The 20,177-nt window shown below is 40.5% G+C and overlaps 1 protein-coding gene across 2 annotated transcripts in view; it reads left to right on the plus strand.

Moving 5' to 3' along the window:
* nlk2 (nemo-like kinase, type 2) overlaps positions 1-20,177 on the plus strand; it is a 203,196-nt gene that overhangs the window by 121,362 nt on the left and 61,657 nt on the right. For both annotated transcript variants that reach the window (XR_015073256.1, XM_085964834.1), the window contains exon 3: positions 2,363-2,418. Coding sequence is in view for 1 of the 2 variants with exons in the window: in XM_085964834.1 (XP_085820960.1) it covers positions 2,363-2,418 (56 nt within the window). In the remaining variant the exon portion in view is untranslated. The remainder of the gene's footprint in view (positions 1-2,362; positions 2,419-20,177) is intronic.

The following is a 20,177-nucleotide window of genomic DNA, read 5'->3' on the forward strand; positions in this document are numbered from 1 at the left end:
CTTCCATCACTTTGATGATTGAGAGTAGACTGATGGGGCGGTAATTGGCCGGATTGGATTGTCCTCCTTTTTGTGGACTGGACATACCTGGGCAGTTTTCCACATTGTCGGATAGATGCCAGTGTTGTAGCTGTACTGGAACAGCTTGGCTAGAAGCGCGGCTAGTTCTGGAGCACAAGTCTACAGCACGATGGCCGGGATGTTGTCGGGGCCCATAGCCTTTGCTGTATCCAGTGCGCTCAGCCATTTCTTGATATCACGTGGCGTGAATCGAATTGGCTGGAGACTAGCGGGGACCTCGGGAGTTGTATGTGAACAGTTATATCGATATCTAAAGAGTACAAAGCTTCATACGAACAATTGCTTACAACAACTAATCTTTTTAAAGATGTTGGGGATTTCCGTGCAACCTGATTTCCAGTGGAATCTGATGCCAAAGATTTCGACTTTTGTGCACTAAAGCCCCATTAATATTCATACTAGGGCTCGTGCATAAATTGTACCAGGTGCATAATTACTTTAGAAGTATTATGTTGTACATTTCTGTAAATGTTACCACTTTGATAACCATATGTGCATAATGCAATATGTTAAAACTCCTCTGTACTGATTAGAGGAAGAATTTTGGATGTGACAAGTAATCATGGTAATCTATAAAACAATTTTTCTATTGCAAATATTTGAAATATTAAATTATAAATCCAAACTGTTGAAATGTATGAATTAAAATGTATGCACCTTTTATTTGCCTTTGGTTGTATATCTGGTTTTGCTTTTATGTATTAAATCCATGTTTTGAAAGGTGGAAAGAGCGTTTCATACTCGGGCGGTTACTAGTGGAGTGATTGTACAGCAGAGACTCTGGATGTATTTGCGGATTCAATCATAGATCCTCCTAGCAAGCTTTTTAGCCTACTTTGAAAAATTATTCTTTTCTGTAGTTCAAGGATGTATCCTGTTAATTGTAGGTTACTAAAATAAGTACTTCAGTGATCATTAATAACTGCAAGGAATTATGGGTCATGAGAAACATGAGTTTTAAACTTAGAGCTGTACAGTAGTGAAAGCCATTGCTTTCTACTTTTTCAAAAAGCTGTTTTCAATTCCACAGATTGAAATGACTTGACTTGGTATTTTTTAATCACATTAGATATGTAAAAGCTTGCTGTGTAATTAAATGTAATTTTCAGATTGTGACCGCAATCTTTAGGTGCTAATTTACCAGAGTAATTTATAACATTTTATTTTGTAATACTGATGGCAGGTAAGGCGGGGTGGGGGGGGGGGGCAGCTATGAGGGGGCCACATTACCCCACCTAAAGGAGATGTATCTGGGACATAATATGGCTGAAATTTAGAACTGAGCATTATGCCACAATGCTACTAATAAATGCATAACTAAGCATTAGTCTTTATCCCTATAGTTTCTTTGCATTTTTCTAGTTTTTTTGTTTTGTATCTCTAGCACTAGTTAGATGTAAAGCACCTATTATAAAGTCCCAACATACTTGATGGTTTTATCTCAACATTGCTTAGCCATATGATTCTTGTGTAAGATTGACAAGTTATTACTGAATGTTAGACAACAATTTATTATGGACTAATGTCTGCTAGGAACTGAGTTGAGACTGCCCACGTTCCTGTCTTGCAGCTGAGCGTGAGCAGACTTTCAGCTCCGTCTGGGCTGAGTCAGGCCCAAACTTGAAAACTGTAAGGACAATTTGAAACTCTTGATTTTGGTACTTAAGTCAAAAATGATGAAAGGAAACGTGCCGTCTCTATTGGGTCCAGTTTGAAAATGATAAAAGAAACTATCTAATCTGTGCTCCAGCAGTTTCAATTAATACTGGAGAAAACTTGTTCTATTGCAATGGTAACTTGACTGTATTGCATGCTTGAATTATTGGCATTTAAGTGCCTCCTTGTGCAGTGTGAAAATTTGACGGTGCAAAAATGTCATTAATTTTTAGACAGCAAAATTGACAATGTAAATGCTTTTCTCTCTGTGGCCAATCCAGAGGTCACTACTGTCCATATGGATTGCACATGTGGATGAGAATCTTCCCCAAGGTTGAGTACTAAGCTGTTATTCGGTGATGCATTTGAACATGAACTAACCAAATTGTTCTGTATTAAGCCTGCCAGATTTGAAAGTGAAGCTTGAGGACTTCAAACTGTTTTGACATGATTGAGCATTCTGTCCTGTTTATAAATGTTTATAAACTAATAACCTACCAAATTTGAAGCAACCTATGTTTCAGCAATAAAAGACTATTTATAGTTAATTTGTATTTGATGATCTTCAATTGGGCATCCATACATCATCATATGAACACTAATTTCCTTTTCTGTTTTGTTTCAGGTGCTCTCTGCGCTTGATATACTCCAACCTCCACACATTGACTACTTTGAGGAAATGTATCCTACCAGTCAGATTTAATATTTCTGAAGTTACTGTAAGTGTCTGTTTCTTGGATAGTTGCCATGGGTCCTGGATATTAATATGCAGCTATAATTTTGTTAGAAAACAATGTTACCAGAAAACTGATACATTTTTTATTTTGTGAGTTGTGCTATTGGGGAAAAATACTTAATAGTTTTTGTTTCTCTGATCACTTGCTCATAATTATGTTGCTTCATAATTCTTATAAGCAGTGAAAAGAGATCAGAACACTATTAGCAAACTAAGCATTCCTACCTGTGTTCTTTTATCGCATTTGTAAGTTACTTGGGTTGTGATTAATATTTACATTTTATGCAGACGGCTACCTCCAATTTATTGCGGGGGTGTACGTGGCGTGGATAGTGTATTTTTATACTCTTATTCACCCGATTTGGGAGGGAAGGCTGCAATGACGCAAGTAGTTAAGTATTCAACTGCTGAAAGAAAACTTCTCCCCAAACATTGACCCTGAGACATGCCACTCTGGAGCCAATCAAGTCCACATGCCCACCCTTTGTGTACTTGTGATTATCACTGTTGACGTGTTCTCATTTTGACATGGTATGATGTGGTACCACTTTACCATCTTAACTTCCATGTTTAAATGCCAGAGTATAAATATATGGTTGACATTTAAAACCAGTTGAAATCAGCCCCAACTGGGAGGAAATGTGCAAGGTTATATAAAAAAAATATTGCACAGGTTTTGATTTGGATAATTGTAAAATGTGAAAGTCAACTTCAAAATCGAGATGTCAACTTAAAATGTTAAAGCATATGACCATTGAGTTAACACTCCTTTTATCAGCATACACTGACTGCATTAAAATAGAATGGAAACCGATATAACAATTTTTATAATGCACAATTTCTCAGTACGTGTTGACCATGCTTCAAACAATATCAGTGTGTCAACCACACAGTTTTTATATAAGTACTTATAAAGAATGTTGCCATTTGAAAACTGGTTGTTCTCTTCCCCTCTCGCTTGCCAAAATAAAATTATATATCTCAACTTTTTTTTTAAAGTAGATGTTTATTTTGTAGTGCAGCCTGTTTAGGGCCAGAACAAATAGCATAATGTTTAACCAAAGTGTGAAACGAGCAACAGATTTTGATCTAGTTCCAGGAGTTTAGTGGCGATCACTTAATGCTGCATTTGTATGGTAGAATTGCTTCCTGAAACAGACCAATAATACTGATTGCAGCTTCTGTTGATTTTAGAATGAGCCCCCATCCCAAAATAAACAGTTTTTAAAACGGCTGTTACTGCATTTAAACACCTGTCACTGGTGTTTTAAAGTTGCTATTTGCAACTATTTCTGGGGCTACTGCCTTCCCAAGTGGAATAGTAGTCAAGCAAACCAAAACTATTTTGCTGCCCTGCATGGGTAACAATGATGGCTTCAGTAGCCCAGTCTATCAGTGGTCAAAAGGCATGTTTGCTTCTGGCAATGTGCTTCATGTTTTACATTGCCATTTGAGAATGTGGGTGGTAATATATATTTGGGTTGTGTATACTGCCTTAACCTTGCTAAACTCTCTCTTTCCAAAGTCTTGTCTATAATCCCTCCACACCCTTTACTCTTCCCTTTCTCTGCAACCAACTTGAGCCCTATATCCCTGCTCTCACCCTCCAGTTTTGTAACTCTGGTCTGCTCGGCATTAATCCTTCGGTTACTTCACCATCTGTGGCAGTACCTTCAGCTGTCACACTTCCACTGGAACTCTCTCCATAAACCCCTCTGCCTTGCTACATCTCTCCCCACTTTCAAATGCTTGTTTAAACCCTACCTCTTCGGCATTGCTTTTGGCCACCTTCCCTAATTTCCCCCCTCCTCCTGCCAGGGGCTCTGACTGGCAAGAACCTCAGACATTATTCTATATTAAAGGCACTATATAAATCATTGCTAGTTTTCCACCAATTTAAGGACTGCTGTTGGCAAGGCAGCAAAGTAAATGTATTATGAATCTGGTATCATTTTTAGTATGAAGAGCTGATGTACTGTATTTTCTGACAAAATGTCACCTATTTACAGTGAAGCTACTCTACTATGACCACTTTGCTATTAGTTTGCACAAAGGGAACAAAAGCCCAGCTATGAGACTGTTGGCATTTCCTGATTTTTGATGGCAAACACATACCCCAGTGTGTACACAGAAAATTATGAAAACTATTTGCGCTCCCTTATTGTAGCACACAGGAAGTCGAGGCCCAGTATAATCTTCAAGTGAAGTGGGATGATTGGACCAGGGCGATCAGTCATATTTCAGTCCCTATTTTGAAGTCATACATTTCACTTATTTTTATGTAATATATTTATAATTGCAGAGCAAACCTTATGGGACTTTGGAAAGCAGAGAACTAGAGTTAGTTGTAGCGTAGGACTTTCTACATAAAATGACATTGGTCTGCATCCATGTTGCAACTCTTTTCAGCCCAATCAATCAATGTTAGCGTTTTAGACCTATTTGCTCACATGGAAGGTAATCACATTTACCCACCCTGTTCCCATATCTCTTCAACCCCCCCTTTCTTTCATCTAACTATTCAATTTAGTCTTGAAATGTTGCCAGATTTTGCCTCAACCATTAACCTTGGAAGTGAATTCCACAGCCTCCCAACTGTCGTGAAGTTTCTTCTGCCTTCTGTTCTAAATCTCTTGTATCTATGGCCCCTTGTTCTTGACCCCCTCAAGTACTGGAAACACTGTTTCAATCTACCCTGTTCCATCTTTTCATAATTTTGAAAACCTATCTCCCCTTAATTTAATGGCAAAAGACACAACTTTTCGAGTCTTTATTTATTTGTATTTTCTCATACCATGCAGCACCCTAGTGAACCTGCATTGTACCCCCTCCAAAGCCCCAATATCCTCCCTATGTTGTAGAACCCCATACTGCACACACTATCTAACCGCGGTCTTAACGTTTTATATAGGCTTATTATCCGGATCATCATTACCTCTTATCTTTTATATTCTATCCCTTGTGATAAAGCCTAGAATTCTTTTAGATTTTTTTTCCAGCCTTCTCAACCTACCTTCTCAGCCTTTAATGTCCTGTCAACTTGTACCCCCCAGGTTCCACTGCTCTTCCACATCACCAAGCCTACTTCCATTCAGAGTATAATTACTGTGGTTTTTTAAACCAAAATGCCTCCTCACTCAGTTACTGACATTGAATTCCATCTGCCACATTTTAACCCATTCCCTCATCTTGTCAAAGGCAAAATATTGCAGATGCCAGAAATCTTAAAAACCAAAATGCTAGAAATATTCCGGTCAGGCAGCATCTGTGGAGAGAAAGAGTTAACATTTCAGGTCTATGCCCTTTTGTCATTCTGCCCTATTACAATAGTTTTGGGGCTTTTTACTGATGATAATCCTCTGACGGTCTACTTTTTCCTGTGCTGGAAATCCACTGCTTCTTAGTCAGTTTTTTTCCCCCCATCAGGCCTCCGTTCCTTTCTATTTTTCACTTTTCCCACTTGTTTTTTTTGCTCGTGATAAGTACTTCTTCAGAGCTCAATTCTTCCTTCATTTCCACTTTCAATTTAAAGATTTAATGCACTGACGTGGTTCAATTGGATTATGTATTCTACATGATTCATTTGACTTTTTTGATACAACCAATGCTGATTCCTTTCTTGGCCAAATGCAGGTGACTTAATTCAAAGTGCCATTAGGACTGTCATGTAACATTAGTTTGTGTCCCATTTTTACGGTATGCTACTTTGACAGCATCACCTACTGGTGGAGTCCTTTTTGGAATCCTGAGATTTCTTTTTTAATATAGGTACAGCAGGTAAATTATGGATAGTGTTGTTATTTTATCGCTGCAATTATATTTTCTAATATCTCAAAGTTAGTAGTTGTGACTACGGTGCCAGAAAAATATACTTGCTCCTAGTATAGGTCTGAGCATTTGTGATTAGTAATTGTAATTAAGTATTCTTCGCTCTTAAGGCTGAAAGCTTATTTACTGCTAATAAATACAAGCCTTTGGCAAAACGGGACTTTTATGGATGATGAAACGCTGACTCAGGTTTTCTTCTGCGCTTGTGCTAAGAGTTTTTAAGTGATCTGTATGTGTCATCGGAAAACCATTTCTTCTTGTAACTATCTGTTTTGATGAGGATTTGTAGTAATGGTGTACTGGATTTGTTGAGGTGACTTGCTTGAAAAATATTTGACCAAACTAATCTTGTACCTTAATCTGTAGAATTTGAAAGGCTATTGTAATGCATTAGTTCCCTTTCTACCACAAAGTAGATTCTGATTTAATCAAGCTTCTAGTACATTATGATCCAAGGTGTCTTGCCATGCCCTATATAAAAGTAGGTCACACTGGAGAGAATGCAGCTATTTTGGTTCTAAATCTAAATTATTTTCAACTCGGTTGTAACTTGCAATACATCTGAATTCCGAATTCTTTGTTTTCTTTTTAACTTGTGGTTAAAACCACTTCAGTGAATCATGAAAAGACAAGAGAAAACTGGATTTACCAGCATTTTAGTTCTTGCGGGGAGGGAACCTGGGATAAATGCAGTGGACAACCGGCACTGAACATAACACTATACATATATTTTTACATTTGGTCTTTGAATGCTGCAAATGATAAATGTACCAAGGGAACAGTACCTTTATGAACAAGGTGTGCTCACTATTGTGATTGGCAATTTTATTTCCACACTAATATGGCAGTGGAGCCCATTGACCATCTATTTTAATCAAGTATTGTTTAAGGTTGTATTTCTATGTACAAATCTTTTTTTCCCATTTGTCAAAGTGTAAAACACTACAGCTAATTTATTTTTCAATTTTGTCCTTCCTGACTTCCTGCCTCCAATCTCTTGAAGCAGCTAATATACTAGCTTGCAGTTCTGCAAATGCCAATGCCATACAGTAGCTATCCCCAAGTGGCCATCCATGTTGAGCCAAGCGAGTAAGTATTGGCGTGCTGTTTGACCATGGGAGCATCGCAGATGAACCTGAATTTGTTTTCACCTGACATCCACATGTACCTTCAAGGCAGGGTCCGTGAGTGATCAGGGCAGGGACCATGGCTGATCTTCTGCAGGAACCCCTGCATCCCCTCCTCCAAAGCCAAGAGATGCCGAGACCAATTGTCACACTTGCACCTCTGGCTCTGTCTGAAATCAGGTAACTTAGCACAGCAGTGGCCAACGTTGTTTGTTTGGCTCAATTCAAGAATAAGCAATGCATTTACTAACTGACCCAGCAAGGAAACTACTCAGATTAACTCTTTACTGAGAAATACTACTTTATTGACACTTGAGGCTACTGTGAACTGAATATGCTATTTTTAAATTTCATTCCCCTGCTATCAATGGTCTGCAGCTTTTTCCAGGCTTTTTATAATGTCCCTTTTATGCAAATCACCATGAGGGATATTCATCCTGGGAAATTGAACACGTCCCAATTTTTGGCACATTATCACAATCAGGTGCTCCTAGGTTAGATATAGCTCCAGAGTAAAGTTTTTTTTGTGAAAACCCAGGGTGCAAACCTACTATACTATGCAGTTCCCCTATTAGTTAGTTTGTGACAGAACAGCTGAATCTACAGCAACTTTTCAATTCGTGTGTTATAATCTAATGAGGTCCATGTTAAAGAAAAATTAGTGTCTCATTATCCCCCATTTTTAGTTGTTTAGAAAGATTTCTGATTTTTAACCCCTCTCCTTCTCACCCCCCCCTCCCCCGCCCCAACACACAAAACCAAGGATATTTAAATACAATGACATCTGGAAGCTTCCTTAAAGAACTGCAATGCCCAGTCAGTAAGAGAAAGGTGAATTAACATGCATTGTAGAAATATCAATTGTTTAAGTATTCTAGTTGCTGACGTGCTATCTTTAAAGTGACCGTATGAGGTTGTTTTGGTCAGTGGTGTTGGTGGGCACACTACTCTAGACCAAGCTGAGGGACAAAATATCTAGTTACTATTTTTGCACAAAACTATTGGAACTAATGCACTGGAAAATTCTCAAAATTGCATTTACATCTTTTAAAGCACAATGTGTTAAATACAACTTGCTTTGACTGTTTTAACTTTGGACACACACTTTTATGGAAAAAGCTAAATGCTGTTGTGTACTGTACAGTTATTTGCTAGTTTGCTTTTCAAACCCCCTTGAATTGCTGCCATACATTCAAAAATAACAAAAGTAATCCAACAGTAATGTTTAAGCCATTTTAGCTCATTGATTTAATACTTTACATTTGCTTAATCTTTACTTTTGATTACTTTTGTTCAGTCCAACAGGTGGTTCTGCAGTCAAACGGCTATTTCCATTTCTATAGCATCCTTGTTTGTCAATTTCCAATTAATTTGGTACGCGTGTTAGTCATTAAGTTTATAGAATCCTAGAAACTACAGAACAGAAGATGGCCATTTGGCCCATTGTGTCTGCCATCGCGGAGGCAATGGACCTGACCACAAAAACAAGGAGTGATGTCACAGGAAAGCAGGGAAGTTGGTCAGTATTTCTCTCTTTATCTTGGGCATTGGTTTAAATTAAGAGCCGGGATTAAAAACTAAACATTCAAAAAGAGGGAGCTGATTGGTGAGTATCTGGTAAGTGTTTTTACTTGGCTTTCTTAAAGTTTTTAAGTTTATTCCAGCTAGGTTAGTAAATAGTCTGTTAATTAGAGGTATGGCAGGGCAGCTCACACCCGTGGAATGCACATCCTGTGCCATGCGGTACGTCCTGGACACCTCCCGTGGTCTGGACGACCACCAGTGCGGGAAGTGTCGCCGCTCGAGCACTGGGTTACGGAGCTTGAGCGGCGGCTGCAGCCACTGCTGTGCATCCGCGAGGCTAAGTGCTATGTGGATAGCATGTTTCGGGAGGTGGTCACCCCGTACCTTAAGAGGGTGCAGGCAGAGAGGGAATGGGTGACCGTCAGACAGAAGAGGAAGACCAGGCAGGTAGTGCAGGAGTCCCCTGAGCCCATCTTGCTCACTAACCAGTATTCGGTGCTGAGTACTGGTGAGGGCAATGTTTCCTCTGGGGAGTGCAGCCAAAGCCAAGTCCACAGCACCATGGAAGGCTCAGCTGCACAGGTGGGTTGGGGGGGGGGGGGGGGGGGGGAGAGCAATAGACATAGGTTTAGGAAGAGTTTAGGAAGCTAGGAAAGAGGTTAAAAAGCAGGACCTCAAAGGAAGTAATCTCCAGATTACTACCAGTGCCACGTGCTAGTGAGTACAGAAATAGGAAGATCGAGCAGATGAATGTGTGGCTGGAGAGATGGTGTAGGGGGAAGGGCTTTAGATTCCTGAGGAATTGGAACCGTTTCTGGGGGCGGTGGGACCTGTACAAGCCAGACGGGTTGCACCTCAATGGGAAAGGGAGGGTTTGCTAGTGCTGTTGGGAAGGGTTTAAACTAGCTTGGCAGGGGGATGGGAACCCAAGCATAGAGTCAATAGGGAGGGAAGAAAAACTAGAATTGGAAAACAAAAACATAGGAAGTGAATTGGAAGGACAGAGGAATCAAGGGCTAGATAGTAGTCAACAAGGAGGTTTGCCTATACTAAATGGTATCTACTTCAATGCAAGGAGTATAGCAAACAAGGCAGATGAGCTGAGGGCACAGGTAGATACTTGGGACGATGATATTATAGCTATTACAGAGACGTGGCTGAAAGGAGCAGGTATGACAGCTCAACATTACAGGATTTTCAGATGGGATAGAGGAAGGTAAAAAGGGAGGGGGGTCGCAGTATTGATTAAAGAAACTATTACAGCTGTGAGGAGGGATGATATGTTTGAGGGATCATCAGAGGCCATATGGGTCAAATTGAAAAACAAAAAAGGGGCGATCACGCTGCTGGGAGTGTACTACAGACCCCCAAACAGAGTGAGGGAGATAGAAGAACAAATATGTAGACAAATTTCTGAGGTGCAAAAACTATTGGGCAGTAATAGGGGATTTCAACTACCCCAATATTAACTGGGATAAAATTAGTGTGAAGGGTATAGAGGGTGCGGAATTCCTAAAATGCATCCAGGAGAACTTTTTTAGCCAGTATATAGCAAGCCCAACAAGGGAGGGGGCGGTTCTGGACTTAGTTTTAGCGAATGAAGCTGGGCAGGTAGAAGGCGTATCAGTGGGGGAGCATTTTGGTGCTAGTGACCATAATTCTGTTAAATTTAAGGTCGTTATGGAAAAGGACAAGGAATAAAAATTCTAAATTGGGGGGAAAAGCAAATTTTGCTAAGCTCAGAGGGGATTTAGCCATAGTGGACTGGAACCAGCTACTTGAAGGTAAATCCGTGTCCGAGCAGTGGGAGGCATTCAAGGAGGAGATCCGGAGGGTTCAGACCAAATATGTGCCCTTAAGGAAAAAAGGTGGGACTAAGAAATCTGGAGCCACCTGGATGTCTAGGGACATACAGGGTAGGATAAAGAAAAAAAGAGAGGCATATGACAGATACCGAGGGCGAAATACTCCAGAATCTTTAGAGGAGTACACAAAGTGTAGGGGTGCAATTAAAAAGGATATTAAGAAAGCAGAGAGAGCATGAAAAATTCTTGGCAAGGAAAACCCAGATATTTTATAAATATATTAAGAGGGTAACTAAAGAAAGGGTAGGGCCTATTCGAGATCATGAGGGTAATGTGTGTGTGGAGGCGGGAGACGTCAGTGGGGTTCTTAATGAATACTTTGCGTCTGTTTTCACAAAGGAGAGGGGCGAAGCAGACATTGCTATCGGGGGGAGGAGTGTGAAATATTAGATGAAATAAACATAGTGAGAGAGGAAGTATTAAGGGGTTTAGCAGCTTTAAAAGTGGATAAATCCCCAGGCCCGGATGAAATGTGTACCAGGCTGTTAAGCGAAGCAAAAGAGGAAATAGCAGAGGCCCTGACCATCATTTTTCAATCCTCTCTGGCTACAGGTGTGGCACTGGAGGACTGCTAATGTGGTACTCTTGTTTAAAAAGAGAGTAAAGGATAGACTGAGTAATTACAGGCCAGTCAGCCTAACCTCGGTGGTGGTGGGAAAATTATTGGAAAGAATTCTGAAGGATAGGATAAATCTTCATTTAGAAAGACACGGATTAATCAAAGATAGTCAGCACGGATTTGTTAAAGGAAGGTCGTGTCTGACAAACTTGATTTAATTTTTTGAGGAGATAACAAGGAGGGTAGATGAGGGTAGTGCGTTTGATATAGTGTATATGGACTTTAGCAAGGCTTTTGATAAGGTTCCACATGGCAGACTGGTCATGAAGTTAAAAGCCCATAGGATCCAGGGCAAAGTGTCAAGTTGGATTCAAAACTGGCTCGGAGACAGGAAGCAGAGGGTGGGGTTCTGCAGGGCTCAGTACTCGGTCCCTTGCTTTTTGTGGTATATATCAATGATCTAGACTTGAATATAGGGGGTATAATTAAGAAGTTTGCAGATGATGCTAAAATCGGCTGTGTGTTTGATACTGAAGAAGGAAGCTGTAGACTGCAGGAAGATATCAATAAATTGGTCAGGTGGGTAGAACAGTGGCAAATGGAATTCAATCTGGAGAAGTGTGAGGTAATGCATTTGGGGAGGGCTAACAAGGAAAGGAAATACACATTAAATGGTAGGACACTGAGTAGTGTAGAAGAACAAAGGGACCTTGGAGTGCATTTCCACAGATCCCTGAAGGTATCAGGCCAGGTAGATAAGGTGGTTAAGAAGACATATGGAATACTTGCCTTTATTAGCCATGGCATAGAATAAAAGAGCAGGGGGTTATGCTTCAACTGTATAAAACACTAGTTAGGCCTCAGCTAGAGTACTGCGTGCAGTTCTGGTCACCACATTACAGGAAAGATGTGGTTGCACTAGAGAAGGGTACAGAGGAGATTTACAAAGATGTTGCTGGGAGTAGAGAGTCTTAGCTATGAGGATAGACTGGGTCTGTTTTCCTTGGAACAGAGGAGGCCGAGGGGAGACATTATTGAGGTGTATAAAATTATGAGGGGCATAGATAAAGTGGATAGAAAGGACCTATTTCCCTTAGAGGGGTCAAAAACCAGGGGGCACAGATTTAAAGTTATTGGTGGAAGGTTTAAAGGGGATTTGAGGGAAAATTTATTCACCTAGAGGGTTGTGGGGGGTCTGGAACTCACTGCCTGGAAGGGTGTGCACTTGGGATGCTGTAACCTGCAGGGCTACAGACCAAGAGCTGGGAAGTGGGATTAGGCTGGATAGCTCTTTGTTGGCCGGCGTGGACATGATGGGCCGAAATGGCCTCCTTCTTTGCTGTAACTTTCTATGATTCTATATTCAGTTAGAGCTATCTACTCTAGTCCCATTTCTTTGTCCTTTCCTTTATATTCTTCCTTTACAAATACTTACGTAATTCCTTTTTAAAATTGTATAATCTTTCTCAATATTCACTTGTGATAAAGCATTCCATGTTCTAATAAACCTCAATGTATTAATAAAAACTTCCAACTTCCCCTTTGCTCTGGTAATAAGGGGGTCTGTGCCTTTGTTACTGACCAACCAATGGAAACATTTTTTTACCTTCCCAAAGCTTTACAGAATTTTGAAAACCTCTATTGGATACTGTTGAATTACACATCAGTTGTACAGTATTAATTGTGAACTGATAAAATAGATAGGATGTACTCAAACTTTACATGATGAATTGAAACCTTTGTAATTACACTAATTTGTAGCTGGCCACCTGAAACAGCTCCCCAAACTTGCTGTTCAGTTGGGGGGTGGGGGGTGGAAGAGGAGCCGTTATTAAAGCCTATAACTATATCCTCATTCCTGGTATCGTTTTCTAGTGAATCCGCACTGTACTCTTTCAATGGCTCGAGTGTCACTATTTAAAATGGGTCTTTTGAACTGCATTAGTACTCCGCTAAGGCCTAAACAATGTCTTGTACAAATTCAACATCCTTCCTTGCTTTTGTATTCAGTGCCCCTGCTATAAAACCCAGAATCTCACTTTGTTTGGGGAAAAACACATTAAAAACAATCTTTTAAAGAACTACGTATTTTCACCAGTGGAACTGTCTCTTTAAAATTTACTGCCTTCCTTTTTTTAAATTTACTGGCCTAGAAATTCGGTGGGCTGCGCCACCAGTTAGCGCCCAAAGAGTGCACTTAGTGGGTTTAGCGCCACTGGCCACGCCTCCCGTGAAATTTAGCAGGGCGCTAATGGCGGCGTTAGCCTGTAGCGCTGCGCCACCACCGATGACGTCATCGGTGTGCGCAACGCCCCGATCGCGATATTTGGTCGCGCCCCCCGCTGTAACGCCGGTCGCAATTTGCGACCGGTTCAGGGGGGCCTACCTGCGGCAGTAGTGGCGCTAATTAAAGGGGAGGTGCGGGGCGGCCATTTTTTTTGCTGGCTGCCTGCCAGCACCACCTCCGCGCTGCCGTCCCCGGCCTCCTGAGCGCCCCCCCCCCCCCCCCCCCCCCCCCCGGCAGTGCTGGCTGTGTCCCAAGAGCCCGGCACCTCTCGGTGCCAGGCTCTTTTCCGGCACTCGCGATCTCTGATCGCGCTGGTGCAGGCCCCTCCCCTTTAAGAAGGGGAGGAAGGCCTGCAGTACCGCAGCGCGCCGTGCTGCGGCACGTTGCGCTGCGATATTCAGTTGCAGCGCCCCAAGAGGGATGCAGGGCGTCACGAGCAGCGCCCCGCTTCCGTTTGGGGCGCTGAAACTGAATATCGGGCTGGCGCAAGCAGCTCCGTCCGGAGCGGTAATTCCGGCGCCCAGGCGATGGGGCGCCACCGAATTTCTAGGCCACTGTCTTTTAGACAGCCAGTGGCCTTAAATTACTTTTGACTTACTATAATTAAATGGTGTCTCTTCCTTTATTGAATTTATAATTTTGTTAATTAAATTTAATTGACTTTGCAGACGATTGTAATAGGGTATTTATAGTGTGAACAGGTCCCACTGACTCTGACTGCATGCACTTTATCATTTAAAGTTTGAATACAAGCCACCATGTATTTTGTAAAATTCACAATTCATACTGTACATTTTTGTGTAATTTTAAACTGTTTTTGGTTAATGGGTTTAAAGTGAAGCTTGTCTCATTTGGCAAGAGACATTATAAGTTGCCTCCCAGTTATAATATTTATAGATAATAAAGTAGTTGGTAAAATGCTAGCTAGCTGAGGCAGGTGTCAGCTGCTGATAACCACAAGGCAAAACAGTTTGTTTTATGGTTTATATTTTTCTGGATGTGTTTAGTATCATTTATTTCAATGTTACATTTTTAAGTGGCCAGCAGCTTGTTGGGAATTATTTTGTGGCAGCAATTACAATTTACTGAAATTAGGGCCGTTTTGAAAATTGCAAATATTCATAAAGTATTTAAAGTTTATAGCACATAATATACTGATGTTTCCACATAAATGAAGATTACAAACTACACCAGTATATGCTTAACATTTTTTTAAAAACATTGCACATATCCCAATGTTGTAGCTTGCCAACATAAAAGATTTAAAATCGGTGGTTGATGCTTCACTAATCTTTGTTTGGCATCTTTTGCTTTTTGTGAATCTTTCATTCTATAAAGTGTTTATACAAATGGTTGTGTTATTGAGAGCTTGATACTAAGGCAACAGTGTGACTCCCAGAATCTAACACTCATATTTAATGTATTTGTGAATATTGCCGCCGAGATGGAAGTGAATTCAAGTTCCACAGAAAATAAGTCGTCTTGCTTTATTTTAAAACAAATTAATGATGAACTACATTTATCTTTACAAAACAACAGTTTTGGCACCTAATACATTGAAGTTAGTAATGTTTATTCTGTGTACCTAGTAAGAGAGACACATGTAGTAGAATACAATTTTTGATTTGTTACCTGTTTCACCCTATCCTCCTTAACTACTCACTATCGTTCTACTGAGTGAAAGGTTTCAGCTTTGACTCAGTAGTAGCACACTTGCCTCTGAGTCAGAAAGTCATGAGTTCTAACCTCATTTCAGACTTGGACACAAAGACTACACCAGTGCAGTACTGTCAGAGGTGTGCTGTCTCTTGGGTGAGATGTTAAACCGAGTCCCGTCTGCCCCCTCAAGTGGATACAAAAGATCCCATGGCACTATCTGAAGAAGAGCAGAGGAGTTATCCCAGTATCCTTGCCAATATTGATCCCTTAACCAACATCACAAAAAAAATCATCTGGTCAGTCATTTCATTGATGTTTGTCGGACCTTGCTGAGTACAGATTGGCTCCTGCATTTCCCTACGTTACAGCAGTGACTACATTTCAAAAGTACCTTTGAATGTCCGGAGGTTGTTTCTAAATGCAAATTTCTCTCTCTCTCTCTCTCTCTCTCTCTCTCTCTCTCATGACCAGCCAGAAACCTCAGTGCCAAAAGTTGCGTACGAATGGCTTAAACCTAATGAGATCACTCATGTCTCTTAGAAGTAGGTTAGACAATATAATCCAGTTTAAAAGGGTGATTGACGAAAAAAGTTACGGTAACATTGGACAATGGAAATAAAAGCTGTGCAGTTTAACTTGTTTGCAATATAAAAAGACCACTGAGACATTAAAGCTGGTTTTATGTTGTCCTTCTTCGTTCGGATTTTGTCGGTGTTTTTGCTTTAGTTCTGGGCAGTATCCTAGGTCCAACCATTTTCAGCTGCTTCATCAATGACCTTCCCTCCAACATAAGGTCAGAAATGGGGATGTTCGCTGATGACTGCACAGTGTTCAGCGAACATCCCCCAACTCCTCAGATAATGATGCAGTCCATGCCCGCATGCAACAAGATCTGGACGACGTTCAGGCTTGGGCTGATAAGTGGCAGGTAACATTCGCGCCACAGGTGCTGGGCAATGACTATCTCCAACAAGCGTGAGTCTAAACACCGCCCCTTGACATTCAATGGCATTACCATCGCCGAATCCCCCATCAACAACATCCTGGGGGGTCACCATTGACCAGCAACTTAACTGGACCAGCCACATAAATACTGTGGCAACAAGAGCAGTTTAGAGGCTAGGTATTCTGCAGTGAGTGTCTCACCATCTGACTCCCCAAAGACTTTCCACCATCTACAAGGCACAAGTAAGGAGTGTGATGGAATATTCTCCACTTGCCTGGATGAGTGCAGCTCCAACTACACTCAAGAAGCTCGACACCATCCAGGACAAAGCAACCCGTTTGATTGGCACCCCATCCACCACCGGCGCACCGTGGCTGCAGTGTGTACCATCCACAAGATGCACTGCAGCAACTCGCCAAGGCTTCTTCGGCAGCACATCCCAAACCCGTGACCTCTTCCACCTAGAAGGACAAGGGCAGCAGGCGCATGGGAACACCACCACCTCCAAATCACACACCATCCTGACTTGAAGTATATTGCCGATCCTTCATCGTCGCTGGGTCAGAATCCTGGAACTCCCTCCCTAACAGCACTGTGGGAGTACCTTCACCACACGGACTGCAGCGGTTCAAGAAGGCGGCTCACCACCACCTTCTCAAGGGCAACTAGGGATGGGCAATAAATGCTGGCCTTGCCAGCAATGCCCACATCCCATAAGCGAATAAAAGAACAAACTGGAGAATTCGAAATTGATTGCGTGTTAGGTCAATATCACCAGTTTATAGTGGCAGCATATGAATTGTTGCCTGTATGATGCCTGCCACTGAGAGTTGAGTGTCTTTTTAAACTGCTGCAAAGTTTCCTTGTCTGTATTTTCCGATTGCTGAGGTATTTCTAATCAACAATGGGGCTTTGGGTTAAGCAACCTTCTGTGTCCTAATCTGATACCATAATAAAACCAGTATAGATGAAAGGAATTTAGTTACTCAGTATTTGGACAGTTCTATAAACTAATGAACAAGCTGTACTAATAATGTCCAGTTCAAATACATATGAGCTTTATATTCATCAGTGTAACTGTTTACAGATTTAATTATTTTCTGGTGGTTAACCATCCTTTTCTGCAGTACTTTGCCAGAACACGCTTTAATAATTTAGAACCTAATTATTCATCAATTTAATACAGGCATTAAGTATTATAATAACTAATTTCTACACTCTTGTTTTAAATTAATCCTATTAAAAAAAAAACTAATCCATTGTTGTTATGCAGTGTTACACAATAGTTACTGTTTACTTCATGATCAGTAGAATGAATCTTTTGATCGTTGCTAGCTGAATAAAATATCTTATTGATTAATATAGCCGCTCCTATTCAATTGCACACTACTCAGCCATTAATGACAAGGAAAAATCATTGCAGTACATTCCAAAAATATCTCTTCTCCTTTACAGCATTCATTGGTGTATTTAAACTTAACAAAACATGAGATGAATATTCTTCCCATTCCCATCCCCCCCCCCCTCCATTTTCTTGGCTTGTTTGAAGGTGCAGATTCATGCTGGCATATAGTTCCAAGAGCTTTGCTGGCCATCTAGCACCTCATTTAAATAGGAATCCTATATTTGCAAGCCTAGACAGAGTATTGGCAGGCAGTTTGACCATGTGACCAGTTCTCACGGCCAACGCCAAGCCAGACTTCACCTGATACTCCCACACATGCACTTCCCATCAAGGGTTATTGGGTAGTTAACAGGAGAGAGGGTTTTTTGCACCTTCCTAATCTTGGGATTATGAGGCCAACTGTAACACACTCACTTCTGCCTTGGGCCCTGATTTTTAAAAAAAATGATATCTGCTTGTCATTTTTAAGTATGAATAGTTAGTCAGGAATCTGAAAATATCCCCTATTTGCCACCCCTCTCCCAAAAAAAAAAAAAAAACATTTTTGGAACTGGTCTATTTTTTTTGAATAACCTGAAAAGATGAATATCACTCTTTTATTGTAGAATGAAAGATGTGCATAAATACCATTCACTGAGCTAATGAAATATGGTGCTTGAGTAGAGTCAAAAGTAAATTCTCCAAGATAAAGTTTCTCATGAAATATTTGAAAGATATTAGTCAAGGAATTAAAAACATTGAGAAATACCATAAAATGTACACAAGCCACTTGTCTATACTTAGAACATAAAAGTAACTTATTTAAATTTTGTTTGGTTTGTACGTGCCTGATTAACTTTTAGCTTATATTCCCAACCAAGGATATATTTTTGAGGGGAGAAACCCCTCTCCTGCTCTCTCCTCTTCTTTCTTCCCCTCCACCTCCTTCCAAAAAAGTTTTCTCCCCCCCCCCCCCCCCCCAAATTTCCAGCCCATGAATCAACACAGAGCTCCTCTGATTCTCTTCAAATAGTACATGGAAACTTCTATGCCCACCTGAGAAGGCAGACAGGACCTTGGTTTAACATCTCATTTGACAGAAGGCACCTCTGACTAATGCACTACCTTAATTGCAGGAGTTAAAATACAGTTTTTGGGATAGACCTATGTCGAGGAAGAAATCTAAGTCTTAGTCAAATCTCCACTGTATGGTATTGACAGAGTATGTTGTGATGGATTTTAAAGTTCAAGTCTTCATAATCTCCAAATATGCTTGCTATAATACTTTACAGTAATTGTGTTTAATATTGATGAATGGATGCTCTTGGAAAGGTTATTTAAATGGACAGAACATGTGGCCCCTGAGAATAGTAACATTGTTCAGTATTCCCCAAACACACAGTGCTGGAAATGATAAATGAACAGGGGAGTTTCTCAAAATGGCCAGTAGTAGGTGTGTATAAATTGGTACAACAACAAACCCAACACGTGCTGGCATTCCATTGTTGAGATTAAGAGCTCCTGTGAGTATATTAAAGCCTTTTCCCTTCAATGTGCAGAATGTAGTTTAAGAAAACTATTGTTGGTATTCTCCCTACCATCAATTGCTGCAAGAGGTATTCACCTGAATTGGTATTGGGCTTCAGAAACTGGACAAAATAAAAAGTTAGGTAATTTATATCAAGATATACTTGCACTTGTAACTAGAATACAAATGTTTTGTTACTATAGTTGGAAATGATCATTAGCATTAAAATAGAAACTTTAATTTATAACTTCAGAGTGATGAAAGTGTTGTTGTTTCTTGTAAGTTTTTAAATAGTTAATTTTTAGGGGATTTTCTGCCTGTTATTTTGTGTTCTTTACTCTCCCTTTCCACATGCTGCGTGTCACCTTTAACGAGAGGTAGGCAGGCAACCTGTTTCAGTCCTCTGCAAGTATTGCTAGCATCTATTAGATGACGTGCAACACTGCGCACCGGTTTCACTCCTCTTTCTGCCCTCCCCCAGGGCAACGGGAAAGAGTGTAGTGTAATCTGATGTGTAGAAATAGATGTTGCACTTGTATTGAAAATGAGACCAGTATCTATGTTGCAGAAACATTAAAATATATGGTGTAGAGTGGAATACAAACAGGTGGTTATTGACACCCAGAGCCACCAATAACCTAATTATTGTCACTAGTGTTTGTATGAAAAATAGCAAAGATTTTGATTGTGAACTACTTTAAAATTGTGTAAATAAAATAGCATAGCATAAGATGCGAGCAAGTTAAAAGGTATTTCTCCAGGAATTGTTTTTAAAATCAAACATTTGTAAAATATTCTCATAAATTTGTGTGAATAGTTTTTATCAACTGCAACAGAGTGGGGAGGATAAATTAACATTAGTGGAGTATGTAGGCATTAATTCAGTGCTTAGCAATTGTCATTGCAGCTGTGTGCCAATTCAAGTTCCTTAGTGTTGGCTCCAAGCCAGTTCCTGATGTCCGCAGCTCTCACTTAGCAAAAATATTTGTTTAACAAA

This window comes from Somniosus microcephalus, chromosome 22 (assembly GCF_052327205.1).
Source record: "Somniosus microcephalus isolate GS21.2 chromosome 22, FLI_Smic_1.0, whole genome shotgun sequence".
Taxonomy (NCBI): Eukaryota; Metazoa; Chordata; class Chondrichthyes; order Squaliformes; family Somniosidae; genus Somniosus; species Somniosus microcephalus.